Genomic DNA, 21,121 nt, shown 5'->3' with positions numbered 1-21,121 from the left:
TTTGGCCATCCGCTTTGAAAAATGGGTGTCCCCCCTCCCCCACCACCACCAAGCTGAATTTTTTGTAAGATGAGGTCGAGTGGGTTTGAGATGTGGGCTGAAAGGAAGATTTTTTTTTTTTTACTCCCTTTACGGTTACAGCCTTTGGTTTGGTTTATTTTCCCCTTAAAGCTCCAGCTTTTTGTGCAACATAAAAGTTATTGCTAAGTTGTTACTACCCAAGGAAAATACCCTAGTCATGCTGGATGTAGTGGAAGAGCCAAGAGGGCGTTGGCGAATCACCGCGGGAAGGAACAAGGAAGCTCATTAGCACTGAAAGTACCCCCACCTCCCCAGTCAGGCTGAGGAGCCTATGCATCCGTGTACTTTACAAACGGGACTAAGGTCCTGCTGTTGATGGGAACCTTGCACAAAAGAATTAGTTTCTGACTGTCGCCCTGAGAAATATGTGCAGACCCACACGTTTGCAGATACATTTACACAAATTGATGGGACTGGCTTGCAGTCCCAGGGACAGGCTGCAGTTGGGGAGGGCGACTGGCTGCTGAGTTCCAGGTGATTTAATTTCACTCTCAAGCCTTTCCTTACAATGTGACGTTACTCACTGCCACCACCCTCCCTTTTTTTTTTCTTAAAGGAATTGGAATCCAATGCTTTTATCTTTTTTTATTTCCTTAACTACACATCTTCACCCTCTCATGCTCTCCTGCTGATTTAAGAGATTTGTTTGGTTCAAGGATTTAATGTGATTCTCTTGCCAGATTTCAAGGAAGAAAGGTTTGTAAGAACAAAGCACGGGGGTAAAGGAATCTGTTTGGAAGACAAGTTAAAACACATTTCTTAAAATGAGATTAATAACAGTTTAAAACTTTGCCAAACAAGAATATTTCGCGGATTCTTAGTCCTTTCGGAAAGATTTTTTATTGCTACTTAAACCTAGTGGTTCTCCGAAAGTACAGCACATACATGGTCACACACACACACACACACTCAGAACCACACAATCACCATAGCACAACCTCTCACCAACTCACTGCCTACCACCCAGTCACTTTAGTTGGTCCTCCCCAGGGCTTGTGGGCAAGCCACTACCCAGAGTCTCATAGAAGCCAAGAGGCTTTGCTTGAAGAAGCACTTCCCACGGATGTCCAGTCCCAGCCCGGCCACTCCAGATCAGAGATGGGACCAAGCACTGCCGTCACCACCGCTGGCTTCGGCCTGGCACCTCTCTAGCCGAGTAGATGCTTTCCCGCGCCCGAGCCCAGCCTCTCCCGGCGCGTATTTAGGGAGATGTCCCCTCCCCCTGACCTTTCCCTATCAGAAACCAGACGGTCGCCTCCAGCTCAGTCCCCGAGGCTGCGGAAGGGGGGCGGGAGGAGGAGCTGGGCAGAGGGAGGACGGCCCGACTCGGGTCCGCCTGCCCTATCACATAGACATCTGTTCTCAGTTTCTTCCTCTTCACGATCGCTGCAGATGACAGGGGGAGTAGAGCGGATCGAGGTGGAAAAAAAAAAGTTATGTCATAAAGATATAAAACGGTGTTGTGACTCACCTGCTCTTAGCCGCAGGTACGGGTTTCGTGGCAGCGTCTCCACTCTGCTAGCCAGGAGCCGGGATCGGCCTAACGTCACCTGGCTCGGCTGACTCAGATGGCCGAGTTTCTAGTGACGGGGCAAAAGTGGGGCTTTTTCCTTTTTCAATCCTGAAGTCCGGGGCGGGGGCCGGGGGTGGGAGGAGGAAGTCTGAATTTTCCAGTCTCCCAGGGTTGAACTTTTAGGTCAGGAATCAGAAGGGCGGGAGCTGGAAGCGGGCAGAATAGTAGGAGGCAGGAGGGGCGCGGGACGGGGTCGCAGCACCGAGGGCCGAAGGTCCCCCAGGGGAACCCTGGGGTCATGTAGCCGGCTCTACCCCCAGGAGCCCGGGCTCCAACGCCACCGCCCCCAGCGCTTCATCGGCTGCGCGGTTCCCATCCAAAACCCTCGCTAGCACTCCCGGCCCCGCCTATTTTTCTTTTTTCCTCTTCCAAAGAGGGGTTACACACACACACACACCCCACCCCGCCTCCACCACCACCACCCGGGTTTCCCTCTTCCCCCAGCCTCCCGGCTTAAACCAATTACGCCGCTTGGCAAACAAAGTGAGGGTCGGGTTTGGGGGAGGGGGCGCGGCGGGAGGGGGCCCAGGGGGCGCGCGCGGCGGCGGCGGCGCGGCGGGGCGGGAGGCGCGGCGGCCGGACTGGCGGGCGGCCGCCTCGCAGGTGCACCTCGGGCTTTGTAGGTGCGAGCGTCTTTGTGCGGCGGACAAATGGGGAGAGGACGAGGAGGTGGGCACTCGAGCGACGTAAGATCCACATCAGCTCAACTGCACTCATCTCGCAGAGGCCGCCAGCTCACTTCCCGCGGAGGCGCTCCCCGGCGCCGCGCTCCGCGGCCGCCGCCTGCCCCCGCCCGCCCCGCCGCCGCCGCCGCCGAGCACGCCGCGCCCCGCAGCTCCTGGCTTCCTCCTCGCTAGGGTGGCGTTGGGCCGGCGCGGGCGCTCGGGTGACCGCAGCGGCTCGGCTCCCCGCCCCCCGCCCCGGGCCGCGCGGCTGCCAGTCGCTTCGCACAGGGCTGGATGGTTGCAGCGAGCAGGGTGGCTCCAGGATGTTAGGGACTGTGAAGATGGAAGGGCACGAGAGCAGCGACTGGAACAGCTACTATGCGGACACACAGGAGGTGAGAGGCGGGCGGCAGGCGGGACGTTCCTGGAGCCAGTGCTGGGACGGGGGAAACGAGGCGAGGCGGGCAGCGGGCGGACTGGGGCGCCTCCTCCGTGCCACCGGTGCCTACCCACCCGGGTTAGCCCCGGCCGGGCCTTGGCTAAACGGGCCTTGGGGCCGGATCCTCAGCCCGGCCCGGGGACGGGATTCCGGCGATCGGCGCTCAGAGCGGGCGAGACGGTTTTAAGAAATTCTTGCTGTGAAAGCACCCGCTCTCTGGGACACACTTGCCTCTGGCTTGCGGAGAATGGGAGCCAGAGCCCAGACCCGGGTGCCTCGCGCGGGTTGGCTGGCTGGCGGAGGCATGAGTTTGAGGCAAGTCTGAAAAGGCTAGAATTTGCCTGCGGGGCAGTTTCTTCCTGCCGTAGTTGAATTCTCAGATGTCTTCTGATGAAAGCGCGCAGCCGCTAATAATGCGAATCTTGATAATGAAATGATTCCGAAATTTTGTAAAAGTTCTTCAAAAGCCCTGTTTGGGGAGAAGTGTGCTTCTTCCTGCTTAGAACCGCTGGGTGGCGCTAGTGCGAGCTGACTTTTCCTCCAGCACTCCGGGCGGGCGGAGAACCTGTTTCTCTTCATTGTCCCCTTGGTGGCACGTTCGTGTGGTTTATTTTATCAATACAGTGTGCACAAAGGGATTGCGAGGAAAACCAGGTACAGGCAGGACTCTACTCCTAAAAGTATTTCTCTGGAAATAACTGGCGATTACCCTCCAAAAATTTACCATTATTGAAAACGTTTATTGAAACTGCCTTGGATAATCTTGGGAAAAGTAAAAGTAAAATATACTTTAAGATATGGACAGAAAAACATAAAATCAAGAAATATTTTCATGGTAATTAATTTATTTAAATTTATATGTGTATATATTCACAAACATATCCCGAGTTTATTTGCATACTATAGCAGAATGTGTGCCTAATTAAATGTTTGTTCACCTTTTATGTTTTCAAATAAAGTCATGCTTTCGGATGAAAATAAATGTAAGGATATTATTATTTTTAGTAAGTTAACAGATAAGTAGTTTTTACGTTTCTATACTCTATATTTTTAACATATCTAGTGCATTCTCAGATTGCCATTGATAAGAGTTTTCCCCTACTGATGATTTAAGAAGCTCAGAACACTTCCTCAGATTTAATTCAGGTACAGTCATCTCCACTCACTAGTGAGTTAAATTCTCTATGAAAAGAGCTTCTTTACAGGTTAGAATTGGGAAGTAGAATAGCATTAAGAGAAAGCAAGTGGACTTTGATTTTTGAATTTTAAAGTATTTGATACTATTCATAATTTCAAAAGCCAGGTTTTGAGATGATCAGTGGCAAAATATCAGACTATGTAAAAAATGTGATTATTTCTATAAATTTTGTCACCAAAATTTTCAGACATTAGGGGCCTGGAAATAGGTAATGAAATTAGTTCAAGTTTATGAATGGCTGTAAATGTAAATGTAGGATGTGCATTGATATTATTATGTACCCTCCCCTATTCTTTCTCCTATTATATATCTATTTTTTCCAAAAAGTTACTCAACTTCTGAGTTTTTTCCCTTTTAATATTACAGTTGCTACAAGTAGATGGAAAACACTACTTCTAAATATAATGAACAACAAAAAGTCACCATTTGGTGAAAGCTGCTAAGACAGTAAAGCCAATTGTTTGGAAATGTTTGGTCATATGGCCATGGATGATTTGCTCTATCAGGGAGAGGTTAACTGTCACCCGAAACAGCACGGGCCGCTAGGTGGTCAGCCCAGGCCTGGCAGGCTTAGGCGAGATGGGTGCAAATCTGGGGATGTTGCCCGCCTAAGGGTGGGGGCTGGGGCATGGAGGGAAGCACTGTCATACCCACCGCACGCTTAAGGTGGAGTGAATAAGCCGAGGATCCGAGATATTAATTCTATTTTCGGAGTTTTAACTCCTTTCAAGCAAAAGGACGGCTTTGCCGAGGCCCGATCTGGGGTGGAAAGTGGGATACTGGCCTGGCGTGGATAGAGACGATGGAGGGGCCCCAGAAGCCGGCCCCTAAGCCCGGCGTGTAAGGCGATTACACATCTTCCTGGGGACATATTTTCTGTGAGTTCTTGGCTTTCATGCCTGCCGAGCTAGGATTTCCCCCCCTGCCGTGCACGACATCTCTTTGCTGGCTCTGGGGAGGGCGCCCGCCGGTTTGCCCCTGGTTGGGGGATCTTAGACTTTGCAGAAATGGCCTCGAGTTCTCGTTTTCGGATTTGCCGGGGGGCCAGTAGCCTCCAGCGCGCCCACTGCTAACTCAGCCCTTCGGGGCCTCTTCACGCTGTCTCCGCTCCAGGCCTACTCCTCCGTCCCGGTCAGCAACATGAACTCGGGTCTGGGCACCATGAATTCCATGAACACCTACATGACCATGAACACCATGAGCACGAGCGGCAACATGACCCCGGCTTCGTTCAACATGTCCTACGCAAACCCGGGCCTGGGAGCCGGGCTGAGCCCCGGGGCGGTGGCTGGCATGCCCGGCGGCTCTGCGGGCGCCATGAATAGCATGACGGCGGGCGTGACGGCCATGGGGACGACGCTGAGCCCAGGCGGCATGGGGGCTATGGGCGCGCAGCCGGCGGCCTCCATGAATGGCCTGGGGCCCTACGCGGCCGCCATGAACCCGTGCATGAGCCCCATGGCGTACGCGCCGTCCAACCTGGGCCGCAGCCGCGCTGGCGGCGGCGGCGGCGACGCCAAGACTTTCAAGCGCAGCTACCCTCACGCCAAGCCGCCCTACTCGTACATCTCTCTCATCACCATGGCCATCCAGCAGGCGCCCAGCAAGATGCTCACGCTGAGCGAGATCTATCAGTGGATCATGGACCTCTTCCCCTATTACCGGCAGAACCAGCAGCGCTGGCAGAACTCCATCCGCCACTCGCTCTCCTTCAACGACTGCTTTGTCAAAGTGGCCCGCTCCCCGGACAAGCCAGGCAAGGGTTCCTATTGGACGCTGCACCCGGACTCCGGCAACATGTTCGAGAACGGCTGTTACTTGCGCCGCCAGAAGCGCTTCAAGTGCGAGAAGCAGCCGGGCCCCGGGGGCGGGAGCGGCAGCGGCGGCCCCAAGGGTGGCCCAGAGAGCCGCAAGGACCCCTCGAGCGCTGCCAACCCCAGCGCCGACTCGCCTCTTCATCGCGGTGTGCACGGGAAGGCCGGCCAGCTAGAGGGCGCGCCGGCCCCCGGGCCCGCCGCCAGCCCCCAGACTCTGGACCACGGCGGGGCGGCGGCGACAGGGGGCGCCTCGGAGTTGAAGACTCCAGCCACCTCGGCTGCTCCTCCGATCAGCTCTGGGCCTGGGGCGCTGGTATCTGTGCCCCCCTCCCACCCGGCGCATGGCCTGGCACCCCACGAGTCCCAGCTGCACATGAAAGGGGACCCTCACTACTCCTTCAACCATCCTTTCTCCATCAACAACCTCATGTCCTCCTCGGAGCAGCAGCACAAGTTGGACTTCAAGGCGTACGAGCAGGCACTACAGTACTCGCCCTATGGCAGCGCATTGCCCGCCAGCTTGCCCCTCGGCGGCGCCTCGGTGGCCACGAGGAGCCCCATTGAGCCCTCAGCCCTGGAGCCAGCCTACTACCAAGGTGTGTATTCCAGACCCGTTCTAAACACTTCTTAGCTCCCTGGGACCGGGGGTCTGTCTGGCATGGCCATGCTGGTAGCAGGAGAGAGAGAGAGAAATCAACAGCAAACAAAGCCACACATACCAAGCCGACAGCAGCATCATGAAATCCCAACTATTTTTATTTCCTTGTGTGTGTGCACAATCTTTCCCCTAGTGCAAAAGACTGTTACTTTGTTACTGTTGTTCAAAACGCCTTGTGTATATTATTACAAAGAAAACCAACCTCAGACCAAAAAAAGTTGTCCTGCAAAGTTTAATGATCCACAAGTGTATATATATATAAATCCTCCTGCTTCCTTGTCCTTCTCCCTTTCTTCCCTCTTTCCCCCCTGCAGACATGTTTTAGTCTGTGCAGGATTTATTTAAAAAAAAAGAAAGATGGTCAAGCTTGTAAAGTATTTGTTTGTGCTTTTTTTCCCCTCCTCACCTGATTCCCCTCCCCCCCCCACACACACAGACACACAGTTTACAGGTCCATGGCAATACTCTTAACCATAAGAACTGAAAGGGTGAAGAAACAAGTAGACACCAGGACTGTTAAAAGTATTGAAGGACAGTGCTGCTGTTACACAGCAAAACATAAACAGATTAGAGCCACTTTTTTTCAGCTTGCATTTCAGATACATTCAGATAGCAGATGTCTCTAAATGAAATACATATCTATCATATATATGAACTTATTTATGCACATGCTCAGATATGTAGACATCATCCATATATTTATATAACATATAAAGGTAATAGGTCGGTGATATACCTGCTCTTGAGTTGCCGGACCAAGAAGTTACAAAGACACCCTCTTCCCCTCCTCTCCAACCACACATAGCCCTGGGAATCAATTCCTTGAGAATTGCCCTTGTCAATAACTCTACTCCTTGTTTTGCAGAGGGCCATGGTCATGTCATTCTGAGGTCATATAACATGTGTAAAATTAGCTTCTTTGTATTTATACCATTTAAAGGATATTTTTTTTCCAGAAAAAAAAAAGGGGGGGGAATACTATTACAGTGTTGGAGGAGAGATAAGTTATAGGGAGCTGTATTTCAAAATTTGGTCCAAGATTCCAAAATCCAATTGATTGTGGCCATTTTAATTATTGCCATCGTGTGCTTGTTTCATTCAGTGTTAATGCACTTTTCACAGTTGGACATGGTGTTAGTATAGCCAGACGGGTTCCATTATTATTCCTCTTTGCTTTCTCAATGTTAATTTATTGCATGGTTTATTTTTTTCTTTACAGCTGAAATTGCTTTAAATGATGGTTAAAATTACAAAATAAAATGTTAATTTTTATCAGTGTGATTGTAATCAAAATATTTTGATTTAAATAATGAAAATGAGAAAATTTAAGCTGTGGAATATGTTCTTGATCATTTGCAGCTAAGGACTTTAAATAAATCAAATGTTAACAAAAAGAAAACTTCTGCTATTTTCCTTAATTAAATCCAAAATGGATTTTCTGAATATTTTTCAAAGCCCGACACTGAATAGAAATGACAAAAACGAAAAGAATCTTAAAATTTTTTTTATTTTTATTATATGAATGTGTAGCTAGGAAAAAGTAATTAAGGAGATTCAATAAAAGTAGATAAATAAAAAGGTAGATAAATTGATTTAATATCCTAAGAATTGAGTTTTTGAAAGATTCTTTATTCCTTGTAATGTTTACTTCAATTTTCGACAAGGGCTTAAGTCTTCTGTGCTTCCTTTGAGCCTTTCTACAATGAACTCAAATATTATTAATTTAACTATCTCCCCCCCCTTCTCCAGTGTATCATTTTCCTTTATCTGAAAAGTATTTGAGTGAGAATAAAATATCAGATGTAGCCGATAAAATTAAGTTGTCTACAAGAGAGGAATCCGGAACGATCTTTTTATTAAAGGAGAGACAAAATTTAACCATCATGGCAGCTTTAGAGGAGGCCCAGGGAGGCCCGGGTCAATTCACTCCTGCAGGGGAAGCTTTGTGCCACCAGGACGTTTCACGGTTGTGGGTATTTTGTATTTTGTGAAGGTATTTTAAAAAAATGTTGTTTCAAAAATGTTTTTTTTTCCTGAGAACTTAAAAACTGATGATTTGTTCGCCTTCTAAGAAGCTTTCGAATGCAACTTCACACCTGTACAGTTGGTTGAGATCACAAAATCAGTAATCTCCTTTGATAGTAGGCTCACTTTCCAGTCCACCTATTTCTTTGTAAGCCTCATCGGATTGACATCAACACTAACAACACTAGCCCAAGCAGAGGCTGGCCTGCCTGAGCCCTTGTGTATGAACTCCATCCCAGCCAGGGCTTGAACTTGGACAGCCTTTACTTTGATCGCCTACTCCTTACCGCGGACAAGATAAAAAGAGCTGTGTGAGTCCCTTAATTATCGAGTAATTGCCTCCCCAGATGAGAGAAGGGGTGCCATGTAGCACTTGAGAAAAATCCAGAAATCCAACCCCTCGCTCTCACTTCAGCTAATAAAAGGAGGAGATGGAAACTATTGATTTGAGTAACTTCAAATTTTAATTTAGAGGCCTCTCGGAAGGACGTTAAAGTCTCAAAGAGAGGGAAAAGCTTTCAATCCCAATAGTTATTTATATTTATACAATGGGCAACGTTGGCAAATTCGAGTTCCAAAAGTAATATAAAGGCATGAGCTTGATCCTCGGAATCTTACCCGGAACCTAAATCGTCTTACTTTGTTCCCTTCCCTTTTTCTAACATATTAGCAATAAAGTGTCTTGCATTCACCCACCAGGCTTAAGTCGGCCTCAGTTCTTGGTCTCTTACTTGGCGGAGACTTTTTCAAGGTTCGCGGGGGACGGTGCGCGGCGGGTTTACGGCCGAGGCCACTCTGGAGACCCGCCTGGGGAGCTAGCCCGTGGATCGCGGGGAGCGGGGATCGCCTCATGGGCTTCTCAGACTATTTTCTAGCCGCACCCTCGGCCACCTTTGGGCGATGCCATCTGCGCCCGGTGTGTTAGGACGCGCGCGGGCTGGGCGCCGGCGCGTCCGGTTGCCGGGGAAGGAGGACAGAGAGAAGGACCGCAAGCATCTCGAGGTGACAAGTGCAGTTAGTTCTTCATTGTTTGGGCATTTTCCCCTCCTAGCGAATAAATCTTCTGTTGAGCCCGAGACCTAAAAGTCAACAAAGAAGGCCAGGCGCCTCGTTACCGCTCCTGCGGCCCCAACGCCCGCGCTGCCGCGGCTGCTCCCGCTGCGTAATCCCTTCCTCGGAAACCGGGACACACAAATGCCGGAACGCCCGGGGCTGGGACGCGGAGCCCCAGGGCCAGGAGGAAAACATCTGTGGTTCCGAGGGAGTGCTGGGACCCTCCCGGAGCGCGCCGCCTTCCCGCGACCCCCTCCCACCTCCCTTTTTGTCCCGGAGCTTCCAGATTTCTACACCTCGGACGCTCCTGCAGCAGACGGCCGGAAAGGGGATGCTGACCGCTCAGCCGCGGTCCACCGGACTCGCTCTATTTAGGAATTTCGCCCGAGGTGGGGGAGGGGTCTCCCGAGGAGGAGGGAGGGAACGAGAAGGGAAAAACCTTCCTTTAGACCCATGTGCAAAGCTCGGGAGGCCCTCTGATCCACTGACTAGCCGCAGAGCAAACATTTTTAGAAAACAAGAAAAAGGTTTTGAGAGTGAGTTTAGTGTTGGGGAGGGGAGCTTCAGAAGTTACCTTCACCTTGTCCCAGGCCTGAAACATTTTTTTAAATTAATAAATTTAGGGATGAAGAAAAGCTCACTGGTTGTGTTCAGAAACTCCACAACTTAAATGTGTTCCCAAGTAGAAAGCAGCTCAGCGTTTTCCACAGGATAGCTACCAGTGTTTAAACCGAAGATAAAATTTAATTTCCATTGTCCCTTCGCGATCCCCTCATAGTACAAAAAACTGGTGAGAATCATTATGGCAGGAGGGATTAAACAAAGAAAATTCTATTAAAGTTCTCAACTTCTGTTTTCAGTCTCTGAAAGCTAGATACCCGATTGATATCAGTGAAAGTATCAAAAACATTATTTTACTCAGGAGTCTAGCAGATTTGAATAAGCCACGGCAGTAAAGAATTCCTGGAGTGATAGAAATGGAAAACTTCGTTGTTTTGGCACTTTAAATAATTGATCTCAATTCCACGAAAATGCTTATTACATTTCTTTGCAGAAAACTTCTGTGATCGATACAAATTCCTCTCAATGCAGGCCAGTGTAGAAGACCTGTAGCCCAAATTAATTAACCTTTCCTCAAGATCAATTGGTCTTCTGTTGATTTAGCAGTAATATTGCAGAACATTTAGCTATAATGTATTTTAATGTGATACTTCAATATGTCAAGAGGAAACATGCTTTAAAAAGATGTAATTGTTTAAATTATGTAATAGATTAATAATTTGTTTAAATGTTTCTTTCAAAAATCAAATTTAAATTGCTTATTTGAATTGTAGTAAAATGTGTTTTGCAACTAAATGGAGTTAAGATAATGTCTAATTACTTCAAGATAATTATGTGCGAAAAGGTGATTATTTGTAAGCTACCTTGGACTAAATAGGAAATGAAATTATGCTGAAATCTAGAATAAGCTTTTCCTGAACTGAAAGAATCATTGGCATATGTAGAAACTCATGAGAGTAAGAATGTAATAAAATGAAATAACTTGGAAGGTTTTACAACCTTACTACTTAAAAATAGAATCCATTTGGAGAGAGAAAAGGTTTTTAAGAAGTCATTTATTCAAGTTTTTATTTTCTACAAATGATCCTAGTGTATCCAATTAACATTTAAAAACAGATTACTTTAAATATTCTCATCCCCCCCCCCCTTTCCAAATAGTAAAGTTTGAGGCCATAATGTTTCCACTGGTGTTTCTCTTTTTAGCTCCTGGTCTAATTCAGTTCATTGAACTTTGGACAGCTGGGACTGCAGCCTTCATTTTTTTTTTTTTTTTTTTTTCCCTTCTCCAGCCATCATACTAGTAAGCAATTTGGGGCTGGAACATATCCATTCTATTCAACTTTAACTTGTAAAGTGCATGCATTTTCCTTCTTATGAATACGTCTTTTAATGTGACAAAGGGGAAATTCTCCCTTGCTACCTTTCTAACTTCCTCATTTCTCCAATTATATTAGCTCTTAAGTGCACAGTGTAAGAGCAAAGCTCATGGTGAGCATGAGCTCCCCTCTGCAGCCCTGGAAAGTGAGGAGCATCCCTCCTTCTAGATATCACTTCCTGATGTTTTGGGGTTCTCTATGTCCTAGTCAACTTAGAGTATAAAAGCAGAATATTCTTTCTCAAAATCCGGGAAGGAAAGGGCTTGAATGGAATAAATGCTTGAAGACCTCAGAATTCAAGTGGGATGCCAGTCAAGGCACATCCAGAGCAAGTTGAGACAGGGGCTGGTCAGTGCCACTCAGTGTGAGTGAGGTTGCCTTAGGTTGACTTTCTATTTCTTTCTCAACTCCTCTTCAACATTACACACCAGGGACTTTTTCTTTTTCTTTCTTTTTTAATCTTGAAACTAAGAAAAACAACCTGGAAATACCGCCCCCCCCCCCCCAAGCATTGCCTGGAATTAGGGGGAAAATGTTTTCAACTGGAAACCTCCTTAGTTTTTTTCCCCTCTCTCCCATGAAATTTCAGTTAGTCCTTTGCTTGTCTGATCATGTCCCAGGTCCGCTTTCTCTCTCTCTTTCTCCCTTTCTCCCTCTCTCACACACACACCAAGGAGTTGTTATTTTAAAACACAAACAATTTAATGAGAAGAATGTAAGGGGCTTCTTGGGGGTGGGGGAGTGTTTCGTTTATAGATTTAATTTTAAGAACACATTATGCACGAGGGAGCAGGGACACTCCCGCCTAGTGCTGCACTCCTGGAAAGCTGATTTTCTTGGCGCGATTCAGGTGACTGGGGTGTTTCTGGGACGTTCCAGTAGCCCTGGGTCCCACCTGGAAGCCTACTGCTTCAGTTCCATAGCCCAGCTACAAACGCCTAACCCCAAATCTCCTCAACTCGGAGGGCCACCTCCTGCCGCGTTCTCCACCGCTTCTTCCTAGGTGGAGGCCGATTCACAAGCTCCAACTGCAATGAGCCGTGTTGTAGCGTAGGGCACCGGCCAGGTTTCTTCTCTGCCTGGAATCACTGCCTTCTGCTGACACGCGCTTCCTTTGTGTTATGCCTGGCTAATATATTAATGGGGCGGATAACCCAGATCCTTTGAGGAGGGGTAGAGGGGGGTTGGAGACAGGGAAGGGAGAGAAGGAAAGGGAACGCATCTAGCTGCTGACCCTTGGGCCAAAGTGTTCAGAGGCGAGCCGGCGGCAGGAGAGGGAGGGGGCACGGGTTGCGAATCCAAGTGGGGAAGGTTCACGTTGAGGGCGCTGTAAGCAAACTTAAATGCCTGCACCAAGTGATTTAGAAAGAGCGATCTGACGCTAATGTGCAGGCCCGGGTTCAGAACTGCGAGGCCCGGACGCCACGCATGCTGGAGAACCTGCCCCGCTGGCCGAGCGGGCCGTGCGCCTCCGGGTCCCCCGCCCCGCGTTCAGCCCTCACCCGCCGCCCCCCGCCCGGAGCTGGGTCGCCCTGCGCGGTGTCCTCGAGTCACAGGTGAAAAATTCTAACTGCGTGTGGCACGGATGCCCCTGCCTGCGGTGCTGTTACACCTCCGCAGACTTATCCAGCTCTAGCTGAGACAGCCACCTTAGATGTTGGGTCCCAGTGACTAAACCTAAAGACTTCCAACCTCCTTCACCCACTGCCTTCCCCAGCCTCACCTCCAAAGGGCTGTCTGGGCTCCCAGTCGGGGGTCTTAACTGATTAACCACGAAGGCATCCCCTGCGCTACGCCACGAAGTGGGCGCGAGGAACTGCGACCCCAGGCCCCAGAGGACGCTCCTGGTGGGTGCGGGTCTGTTCTCTGGTTCCAGCCTCTCAGCTGGTACGGCCGAGGCCCCTCTCGCCAGGCCTGCGGCCCCGCCCGCCAGACAGTGCTGGCGCACCCGCGAGACATATGCTGTCCGCAGGCCGCGCGGCCCGACGTGGTGCTCATTGCAGAGGCGGTTCTCAGCCCATCAAAAGCCCAGGCTTTCTTCAGCCGTATGGGCCGCGAGGTGAACAACAATGCCTGGGCCCCTTCACTTCAAAAGCTGCGATCAGGGGAAAGGCTCCCCTAGAGAATTTTTTTTTTTTTCCTCCTCTGCCTTTCATTCCAGGTTAAGAAAAAAAAAAAAAAGGCATCAGCAACTCCAGGGCCCGGGCGAGCCTAATGCCCTTTGATGGGGATTGAATTCATTATCTCCAATAACACAATTGTGCTTGGCCAACGAAAAGAGCAAAGCGGGGCTCTATCCCGCCCGAGGGGCCCGGCCGGGCGGGGCAGGCCAGCGAGGCGCGCTCCCGGGACCCGCTCTGAGGCGCAGTTGCAGCGGGCCCGGCCGGGATGCGACACCCCCGGCGCGCGGGGGCGCGGGCCCTCCCGGAGGCTGCAGGACCCGACGGCGCCGCCCGCGGAGGCAGCGGGGGAGGGGGCGGGGCGGCTCTCGGGCTTGATTTATTTTTCGTGTCTCCCTTTGCGGCCATTCCCCGAGGGCGGCCCAGAGGGCTGGGTGTTTACTCTCTTCCCTCCCGGGCTCCAGCTGTGAAGTAGCGGGGGCCCCCGCGCGCCCGCCAGAAAGGACGCCCTGCGCCCACGGCTGAGCGCGAAGGGCTCTCAGCATCCTGGCGGCGCAGCCCGACCCCCCGGCGTCCTGGGCTCCAAGCCAGCTATACTCGCAACGCAGCACTGATATACCCGGCTTTAAATAGCCCCTGTCCTGGAGCCCGCTGCTCTCAGGCTTTCACAGCAGCCACCTGCATTAATCGCAGAACGGCAGCAGGAGCCTGAGCCCCGACGGCCGGACACCACGTCCGGTACCCAGGCGCCAGGCCACAGCCCCGGACGTGAGGTGCTGTACCTTCGCTTCCGGGCGGGTGGACACTGCCCGGACCCCGACCTCCACGCGAGCGCCTCCTCCCGGCCTCCACTGCCATCTTTGCCCTTTCAGTCGCCTCCGGGACCTGCGGTCCTGAGTGGACGCAGGTGAAACCAGGGGCTAAAAAGGGTACTGTTAGGTACCTTGATTTCAGGTGTGTGTGCGTGCGTGTGCGTGTATGCAATTCCCTAAGAATCAAGATCAAAGAAGACTTCTGTGTCTAAAATTTGAGTCATCTCATTGCTAGGCGTACTTTCTATGCAACCCTATTTCCCCCGTCACTCATTATTGTGGACAGTATGTGTTGCAGTTTTATTTCAATCAGATAACGAATAATAATAAAGAAAATAGAAACTTCTTTTATGTGTGTGTGAGAATACATAAAATGCTCTATGGTAGTAACCATGGGTTAGGGTTAGTCATCCCTCGCCAATTAGTCATGGCTATTCCAATCTTGAAGCTTTGACTCTTCACTTTTCTCTTCAGGGCATTAGAGCCAGCACACATATACTATAGGTTTCTCTGGTGGCTCAGACCCATAAAGCATCCATCTACAATGCAGGAGAACCAGGTTCAATCCCTGGGTCTGGGAGATCCCCTGGAAAAGGGAATGGCTACCCACTCCAGTATTCTTGCCTGGAGAATTTCATGGACAGAGGAGCCTGGTGGGTACAGTCCCTGGGTTTGCAAAGAGTTGGACTAAGTAACTAGAATAATAGATATCGATAGGTAGATAGATATGCCAGATATAGGATGTGTGTGTGGAGACACACACAATTAGATATGCGGATTTAGAAGAGCATACAGAAGATCCTTCTGTTCCTATGACTGTCCCCTAAGCATGAAAGCAATAGATTAAGTGATCTGTTGATTTGGGGGCAAACCAAGAAAAGCATTTCAGATGTAAGACTTTCAGCTAGGTATTATTCTCATCATGAGATACAGGGTATTTTTTAGCTTTTTTAAAAAAAATTAGTTTTAATTGAAAGGTGATTGCTTTACAATATTCATTGGTTTCTGCCATACATCAACAGAGATACAGGAATTTTGTTATTTATTCCCTTCCGCATTAAGTGGTGAAAACTACACATTTATCCCAAGAAACTTGGACCACTTCCCCCAGTTTTTAGGCCTAGGAATCTAGGGGAGGTGGAGGAGAAAAATCTATTGTGATAGGTAATGTTAAGGAGAAGACCTCAGTTCTTTCTTCCTTCATTTTCTTCTGTTTTTTTCTCTCCTCTTTTTGTCTTACACAGTAACATCCTGAATACAGCTTACATTAAAACATGTACTTACTTTTATGAAGACTTTATGGTTTTCATTTACATCAAAAAGGATGTAAAACATTGACTTGCAGATATTCTGAATCTCTAATAAAGAAGTCTATGGGTAACACTAATCTTTAGATGAGTTATCAAACTCCAAATCTGTATTACAAATTGTCAAGGAATGAATGACTTCTCCCCTGAACCCTACTCCACATTTTATTAACTTATTAAAGAATGGATCTGAATCTTGGTGACCTAGACATTTACAGTGTGGTGTTAAGTCACCTTTTATAAAATCTCTTTTGTAACATCAAGTAGCAGTTTCATCTTCGTCCTCAATGTGACATACTATTCCACACCTGGCGGACTGCTGTGCTTCCTTTGTTCATTATCACGTGTTTAGAAATACTGGGGAGAGAAAGGCATTTATACTGGGTAAAGATGCCAGTGACTTAGATTTTACAGATTAATAATTTGAGTAAGAGTTTAACATAGCATGCATGACCAGAATAAGTTATATGTAGGTATAGCTATCTGGGAATTAATTTTTACAACATTTTGAGGACTTCAGAGTAACCACATTCTGGACTCAATGTAAGAACTATTCTGTGAGTAACAATGTATTCAAAATAACCACCAAAAAAGCTTTAATTCCAACATATAAACAATTATGTGACTTCAGGTGAGCAGGGTGCCATAGGATGGATGAATTACTAATAAAAAATATCATGATTTTCCTGTAAATATCTTCGATCATGAAGCAAAATTAGGAGGGAAGGAAATGTAAAGTAGAAGTGAGAATTCAATGTTACCTAAAGTGCAACCCCAGAGCATATTTTAAGCCCAGAGATTCACTGCCTGGGACTCTAGTATATGGTAATAGGAAAGATGGATTTACTATGCTTTCTATTCTACACACCTGTGAGTTTACTCCCCTCAGAGTTTTCCCAAATCAAGTCCAGAATAGATTTAAATGTCAAGAACTGAAGAACTCCCACTTCTTGAGTTTATCAGTGTCAGTGTATTGGAGAAGCACTATATTTCAACGCGAGACATCTTGCCAACAGAATATTTTCTCCGATATTTTCGACTTACATTTTAAACGAGCTTCTTGGAAGATCCATTTTCATTCAGCCTTAAACCTGTTTCAGATACTTGCATGTTTATGTCTCTGTTTATGTAACCAATCTATACACATTTACTTTCTCTAATTCTCGCCTAAGATTGGTCCAAATAGTGTCCCAGGTGGGAAAGCACCTTTAACAAGTATAAGCATTTGACTTTCTATTTTTAATACTGAAAGGGGAAAAATAAAGTTAAACCTCAGCAATTCCTTTTAATTATACTGGCATTATAAACAGGAAACTTGGTCCATTTGTGAATGCCACCCAAATCACGCAGCTTCTTCATCTTTATGTGAGACTATTGTATGAAGTAGGCTTCCTGGTGGCTCAGTGGTAGAGAATCTGCCAATGCAGGAGGCATGGCAATGCATGACCCATTCAGTCCCTGGGTCGGGAATATCTCTGGAGAAGGAAACAGCAGCCCACTCCAGTGTTCTTGCCTGGGAAATCCCATGGACAGAGGAGCCTGGCGGGCTACAGTCCACGGGGTTGCAAAAGAGTTGGACACGACTTAGCAACTAAACAACAACAAATTGTAAGAGGTAAAAGAACTTCAGTTTCTCAAAACGTGTTGAGTTCTTAATTTATAAGAACAAAATCAAGAAACCAATCTGGAGTTTGGTTCATTTAAAAGAAATACTGTTCCTCAGACTAGAGAGAGTTTAGAGTATTTGTTAATCTGTGCTACACAGATTTATATGTGACCTACCAGGGATATATTATGTCAGAGTTTTCTTTAATAAAAACACTGAGGAAGTTCATTATTAAACTTCTAAAGAGAAGTTAAACTTTTAAATTTCACTTTCAGAGAATCCAGATTCTAGGTTCCCAAGGCTCTGAAGGATTCACCACTTTCTCTACAGTGACCACTGCACCATGCTTTGCCAAGAATTAACACTCCAGACTACACCTGTCTAAGTTACAACATCTCTACTGAGTCAGGCAATTAGAAAGGAGATGCTTATTGGAATCTGACTGATAATTCACTTTGGAAGTATAATCATAGTAAGAATAGATTGAGGGTTAAGTAGGGAGGACAAAAATGAGAAAGGAAAAATGATTTCTACTACATTCCAGTCACCTCCATCATCTTATAAAATAAAATAGGTGAAAGGGAAAATTGGAATTATAATAAAAGTGAAAGGTTGTAAGGCCAGTGATGACTCAAAGAGTAACAGTAAGAAGTTGTATAATAATATTATTATCTTATAAATGTATTGAATACAAAATTCCAATGATACCAGCTTCTCCCAAGTTGTCTGTTCTGTTTTGAGATGGACAAGTTCTACCCAATTCTTGTTTCATATGGTATAACAAGTTACAGTGTTGGGTTTTATTTAAATCTCTGTATTTGGTATAATCTTAAAAATATTTAAATAGCCTTCTTAAATGAAGTGGGATCTGCCTTTTTTTGCAGGATAAACTTAAAATCTCACATTCACTTAGAGTTGTTATTAGATGATGTGGTTTGTGAAACAACCTTAGATTTTAATAATAAGCAGAAATTAACAGAGTAACATAGACCTTTTTCTTTTAGTCTTATCTTCAGCAACAGAAAGCATGATATAGTAGCCAGTGTCCAACCTGAAAAATTAAATAAAAAAAAAAAGTAGAACATAGTGAAATCCTTCTTGACCATACTCAAAACCCCCCAGAATGGATTCCTCATGAAGGGTAATAAACATGACTACCATGCTGGGATCAAAGAAACGAAATTTTTTTTTTTTTTAATGTTTGCAGTTCAGGAGGTAAACATGTTCTCAAGAGAAACAAGAAAATAGAGTGTCAGGAATGTGTGAGGAAGAAAAGATAAGGGAAAGGGAGGAAGGGAGAGGGTCCATAGCTGAAAAAGCAAAGTACTGGGGCTGCTATAGACTCATAGACCAAGAGACCGAAGGAATAAGAGATGATATGGAGGCAAATTAATGGCTGGAGAGAGCCAGAGAGTGTGTGCTGAGCAAGGGCCAGGCCTGAAAAGATTTTGTGTCGTCATAGCAACGGGCTCAGCCCTGCTCCCCCTGAAGCCCATTCAGCTCTGAGCTGCCGGAACACGTTTTTAATTAAAGCGTATAAAAGTTGTTTTGTAAGGACTTCTTCTCATCCGATAGATTTCAAAATGGTTAATCAGGCTTCATCTCCTTTTGATGCTCACAAGAGCATGGGCTCCTTCAAGCATAGAAACTGATGCTGCTGCCACTGCCTCTGAGTAAGTCATCTCTCAGTCGCACCCAATACTGGGAGTGAGCAAAACATCTAGCTATTTAGACACACATAATCAGAGAATTCAAGAGGGAGTAGAGGGACCATTTATAAGTGCAAATGTTGATTTTCTTTGCTCTAGATACTATAGAATTCATCCTTCTGGATGATGGTCATCTCTGGTTGATGTTCTATTTAGCTTTTGAAAACGGCAAGATTATCCCCCCTTGGGAACTACAGTCCAAAAACCAAAATTAAAAGTAACAAATTATTTGTGTCAAATAATATTTAATCTAATATGGGTCTCCTGTGAAAGAGGTTTGTTGTACCTTGCACATCTTTTATAAAAAGATGCTAACCCATTCATTTTTTTTTTTTTAGGGAATAAAAGGGCTGTTACTTCTAAATCCTCTATCACTTCACAATACACAGCAACAGTTGCATTTTCTGTAGTAAAATGGATGGCAATAGAAAACAGCATCTTTTGTTGAGTCACTAAACAACTTCTTAGCAGATGACTCAAATCTTCTCCAAATCTTCTTTTCTCCAAACCCCTGGCAGATGATCTTATTTCTAATTTCACTGAAAAGGAAAAAAAAAACCAACAAAGATAATTTTGCCTGTCATCCATTCCTTCATCTACCCTATATTCTAGCTCAGCCTTTCTGTTTCTCTACCAACACAGTCTCTGCTGGGTCCCGGAGGAGGAGTCCTGCCTCCCCTCCAGAGCAAACACTTTCCTTGAAGTTCTTAGTCCTAGACTGTCTTTTCTGTTTTTACTGGCACTGGATTTTTTTTTTTTCCCGTTTCTATGTCCAGGGAGTCTTCTTCTCAGCCTTGAACATGTATTTCTATTTTTTGGGGGGCGGGGGGACTCCAGTTGGTTTTTCAAAATCCTCTAGTGAACATTCCCTTGCTTTCTTTCTTTCTTTTTTTTTCCTTGCTTTCTTTCTCACTGCCAAACTTTTCAAGTGAGTGGCCATCACGCACAGTCTCTACTTATCCATAGCCTTGCAATGCGATCTGTTGTCCCTTAAACTTCCTTCTTGAAGACCATCAGTGGTGGCTTGCTCAATTCTGTTTTTACTTTATTTCTTTTGCTAAGTCTCAAAAGCCTCAAGAGTTCTGAATATTCTTAGCAGCGTTGAACGCTCTCCTTCCAGAGATCCCCTGGCACCAGCTTATCCTTAATGCCTATTTCTTCTCAGCTGCCCTTCTGTTTCTACAGCTGTCTTCCCTGTCGACTCAAACCTTCACCATAGTTCCCTGAGGCTGAGTATGTTAGCCTGAGACAGCAAAACAGCCCCTCATGTTTGGAAACTGGCTTGACACTTCCAAGTAGCCTAGGATGTTCTTAGGAGTTGGTCTGGCACTCACAGATAGACCTAGGTGCTCTCCTGTCAAACATCAACCACTTTACTGAACATCAACAGGAGACAAGGCCACCTTATAACTATAGAAAAAGTGAGGCAAAAAAAGGACAACTTTATAACTTTTTCTAAGCACAGATATAAACAAAGTCACTGCAAATCACAAAAATGGCAAACATTCCTTCCACATGAGTTAGGATTAGTAACTGCTGCCTCTTTATAAAGTACAGCTTGACTTTTAGTCTTTCCTCCTTCTAGGTAAGATTTTTTTCTTTTTTTAAGTCTTTATTGAATTTGTTACAATACTGCTTCTCTTTTATGTTTTGATTGATGGCCCCAAGGCATGTGGGACCTTAACTCCCTGAGTGGGGATCAAACCTATATACCCTGCATTGGAAAGTGAAGTCTTAACCATCGGACCACCAGGGAAGTCCCAAGATTTCTTAACATACTTAACCGTAGAATTATCTTCAGAGCTTGACAGCATCCCACCTCACAGCCTGACGTCCCACTTTCTTGAACTCTCCCTTAAACCACCTAGCAGAAGCCCCAGTACTCTAAGTCCTTTCTAACAACTCTCTTACTGAAATATCACACAGCCCTTAGGATGTGTGGTCTCTCTTGCTGGCAACAAGCAAGAAACTGAACTTGTTCAACTATAGGTATATCCCTGTACCAAGCTAAAACTCCATATCTGTCCCCAACAAAATCTCCCATCTTATATCAACACCAGTTACGAGGTATTTCCATGAGTATTTAATACATTTAAATGACAGCAACACAATTGTTTCAGT

The 21,121-nt window shown here is 46.6% G+C and overlaps 1 protein-coding gene across 1 annotated transcript; it reads left to right on the top strand.

Moving 5' to 3' along the window:
- Positions 1 to 2,627: 2,627 nt before the first annotated feature.
- Positions 2,628 to 7,780, top strand: FOXA1 (forkhead box A1). The gene is made up of 2 exons (XM_068991243.1): positions 2,628 to 2,714; positions 5,070 to 7,780. The coding sequence occupies exons 1-2, from the start codon at positions 2,643 to 2,645 to the stop codon at positions 6,402 to 6,404; spliced, it is 1,407 nt and encodes a 468-aa protein (XP_068847344.1). The 5' UTR covers positions 2,628 to 2,642; the 3' UTR covers positions 6,405 to 7,780.
- Positions 7,781 to 21,121: the final 13,341 nt, after the last annotated feature.

The sequence above is a fragment of the Capricornis sumatraensis genome, chromosome 19, assembly GCF_032405125.1.
Source record: "Capricornis sumatraensis isolate serow.1 chromosome 19, serow.2, whole genome shotgun sequence".
Lineage (NCBI taxonomy): Eukaryota > Metazoa > Chordata > Mammalia > Artiodactyla > Bovidae > Capricornis > Capricornis sumatraensis.
This window is presented reverse-complemented; position numbering and strand designations above follow the sequence as displayed.

Coding starts and splice junctions, on each gene's coding strand:
- FOXA1 (XM_068991243.1), top strand. CDS start 2,643: ATGTTAGGGACTGTGAAGATGGAAGGGCACGAGAGCAGCGACTGGAAC. Junction 2,715..5,069: donor ACTATGCGGACACACAGGAG/GTGAGAGGCGGG, acceptor TCTCCGCTCCAG/GCCTACTCCTCCGTCCCGGT.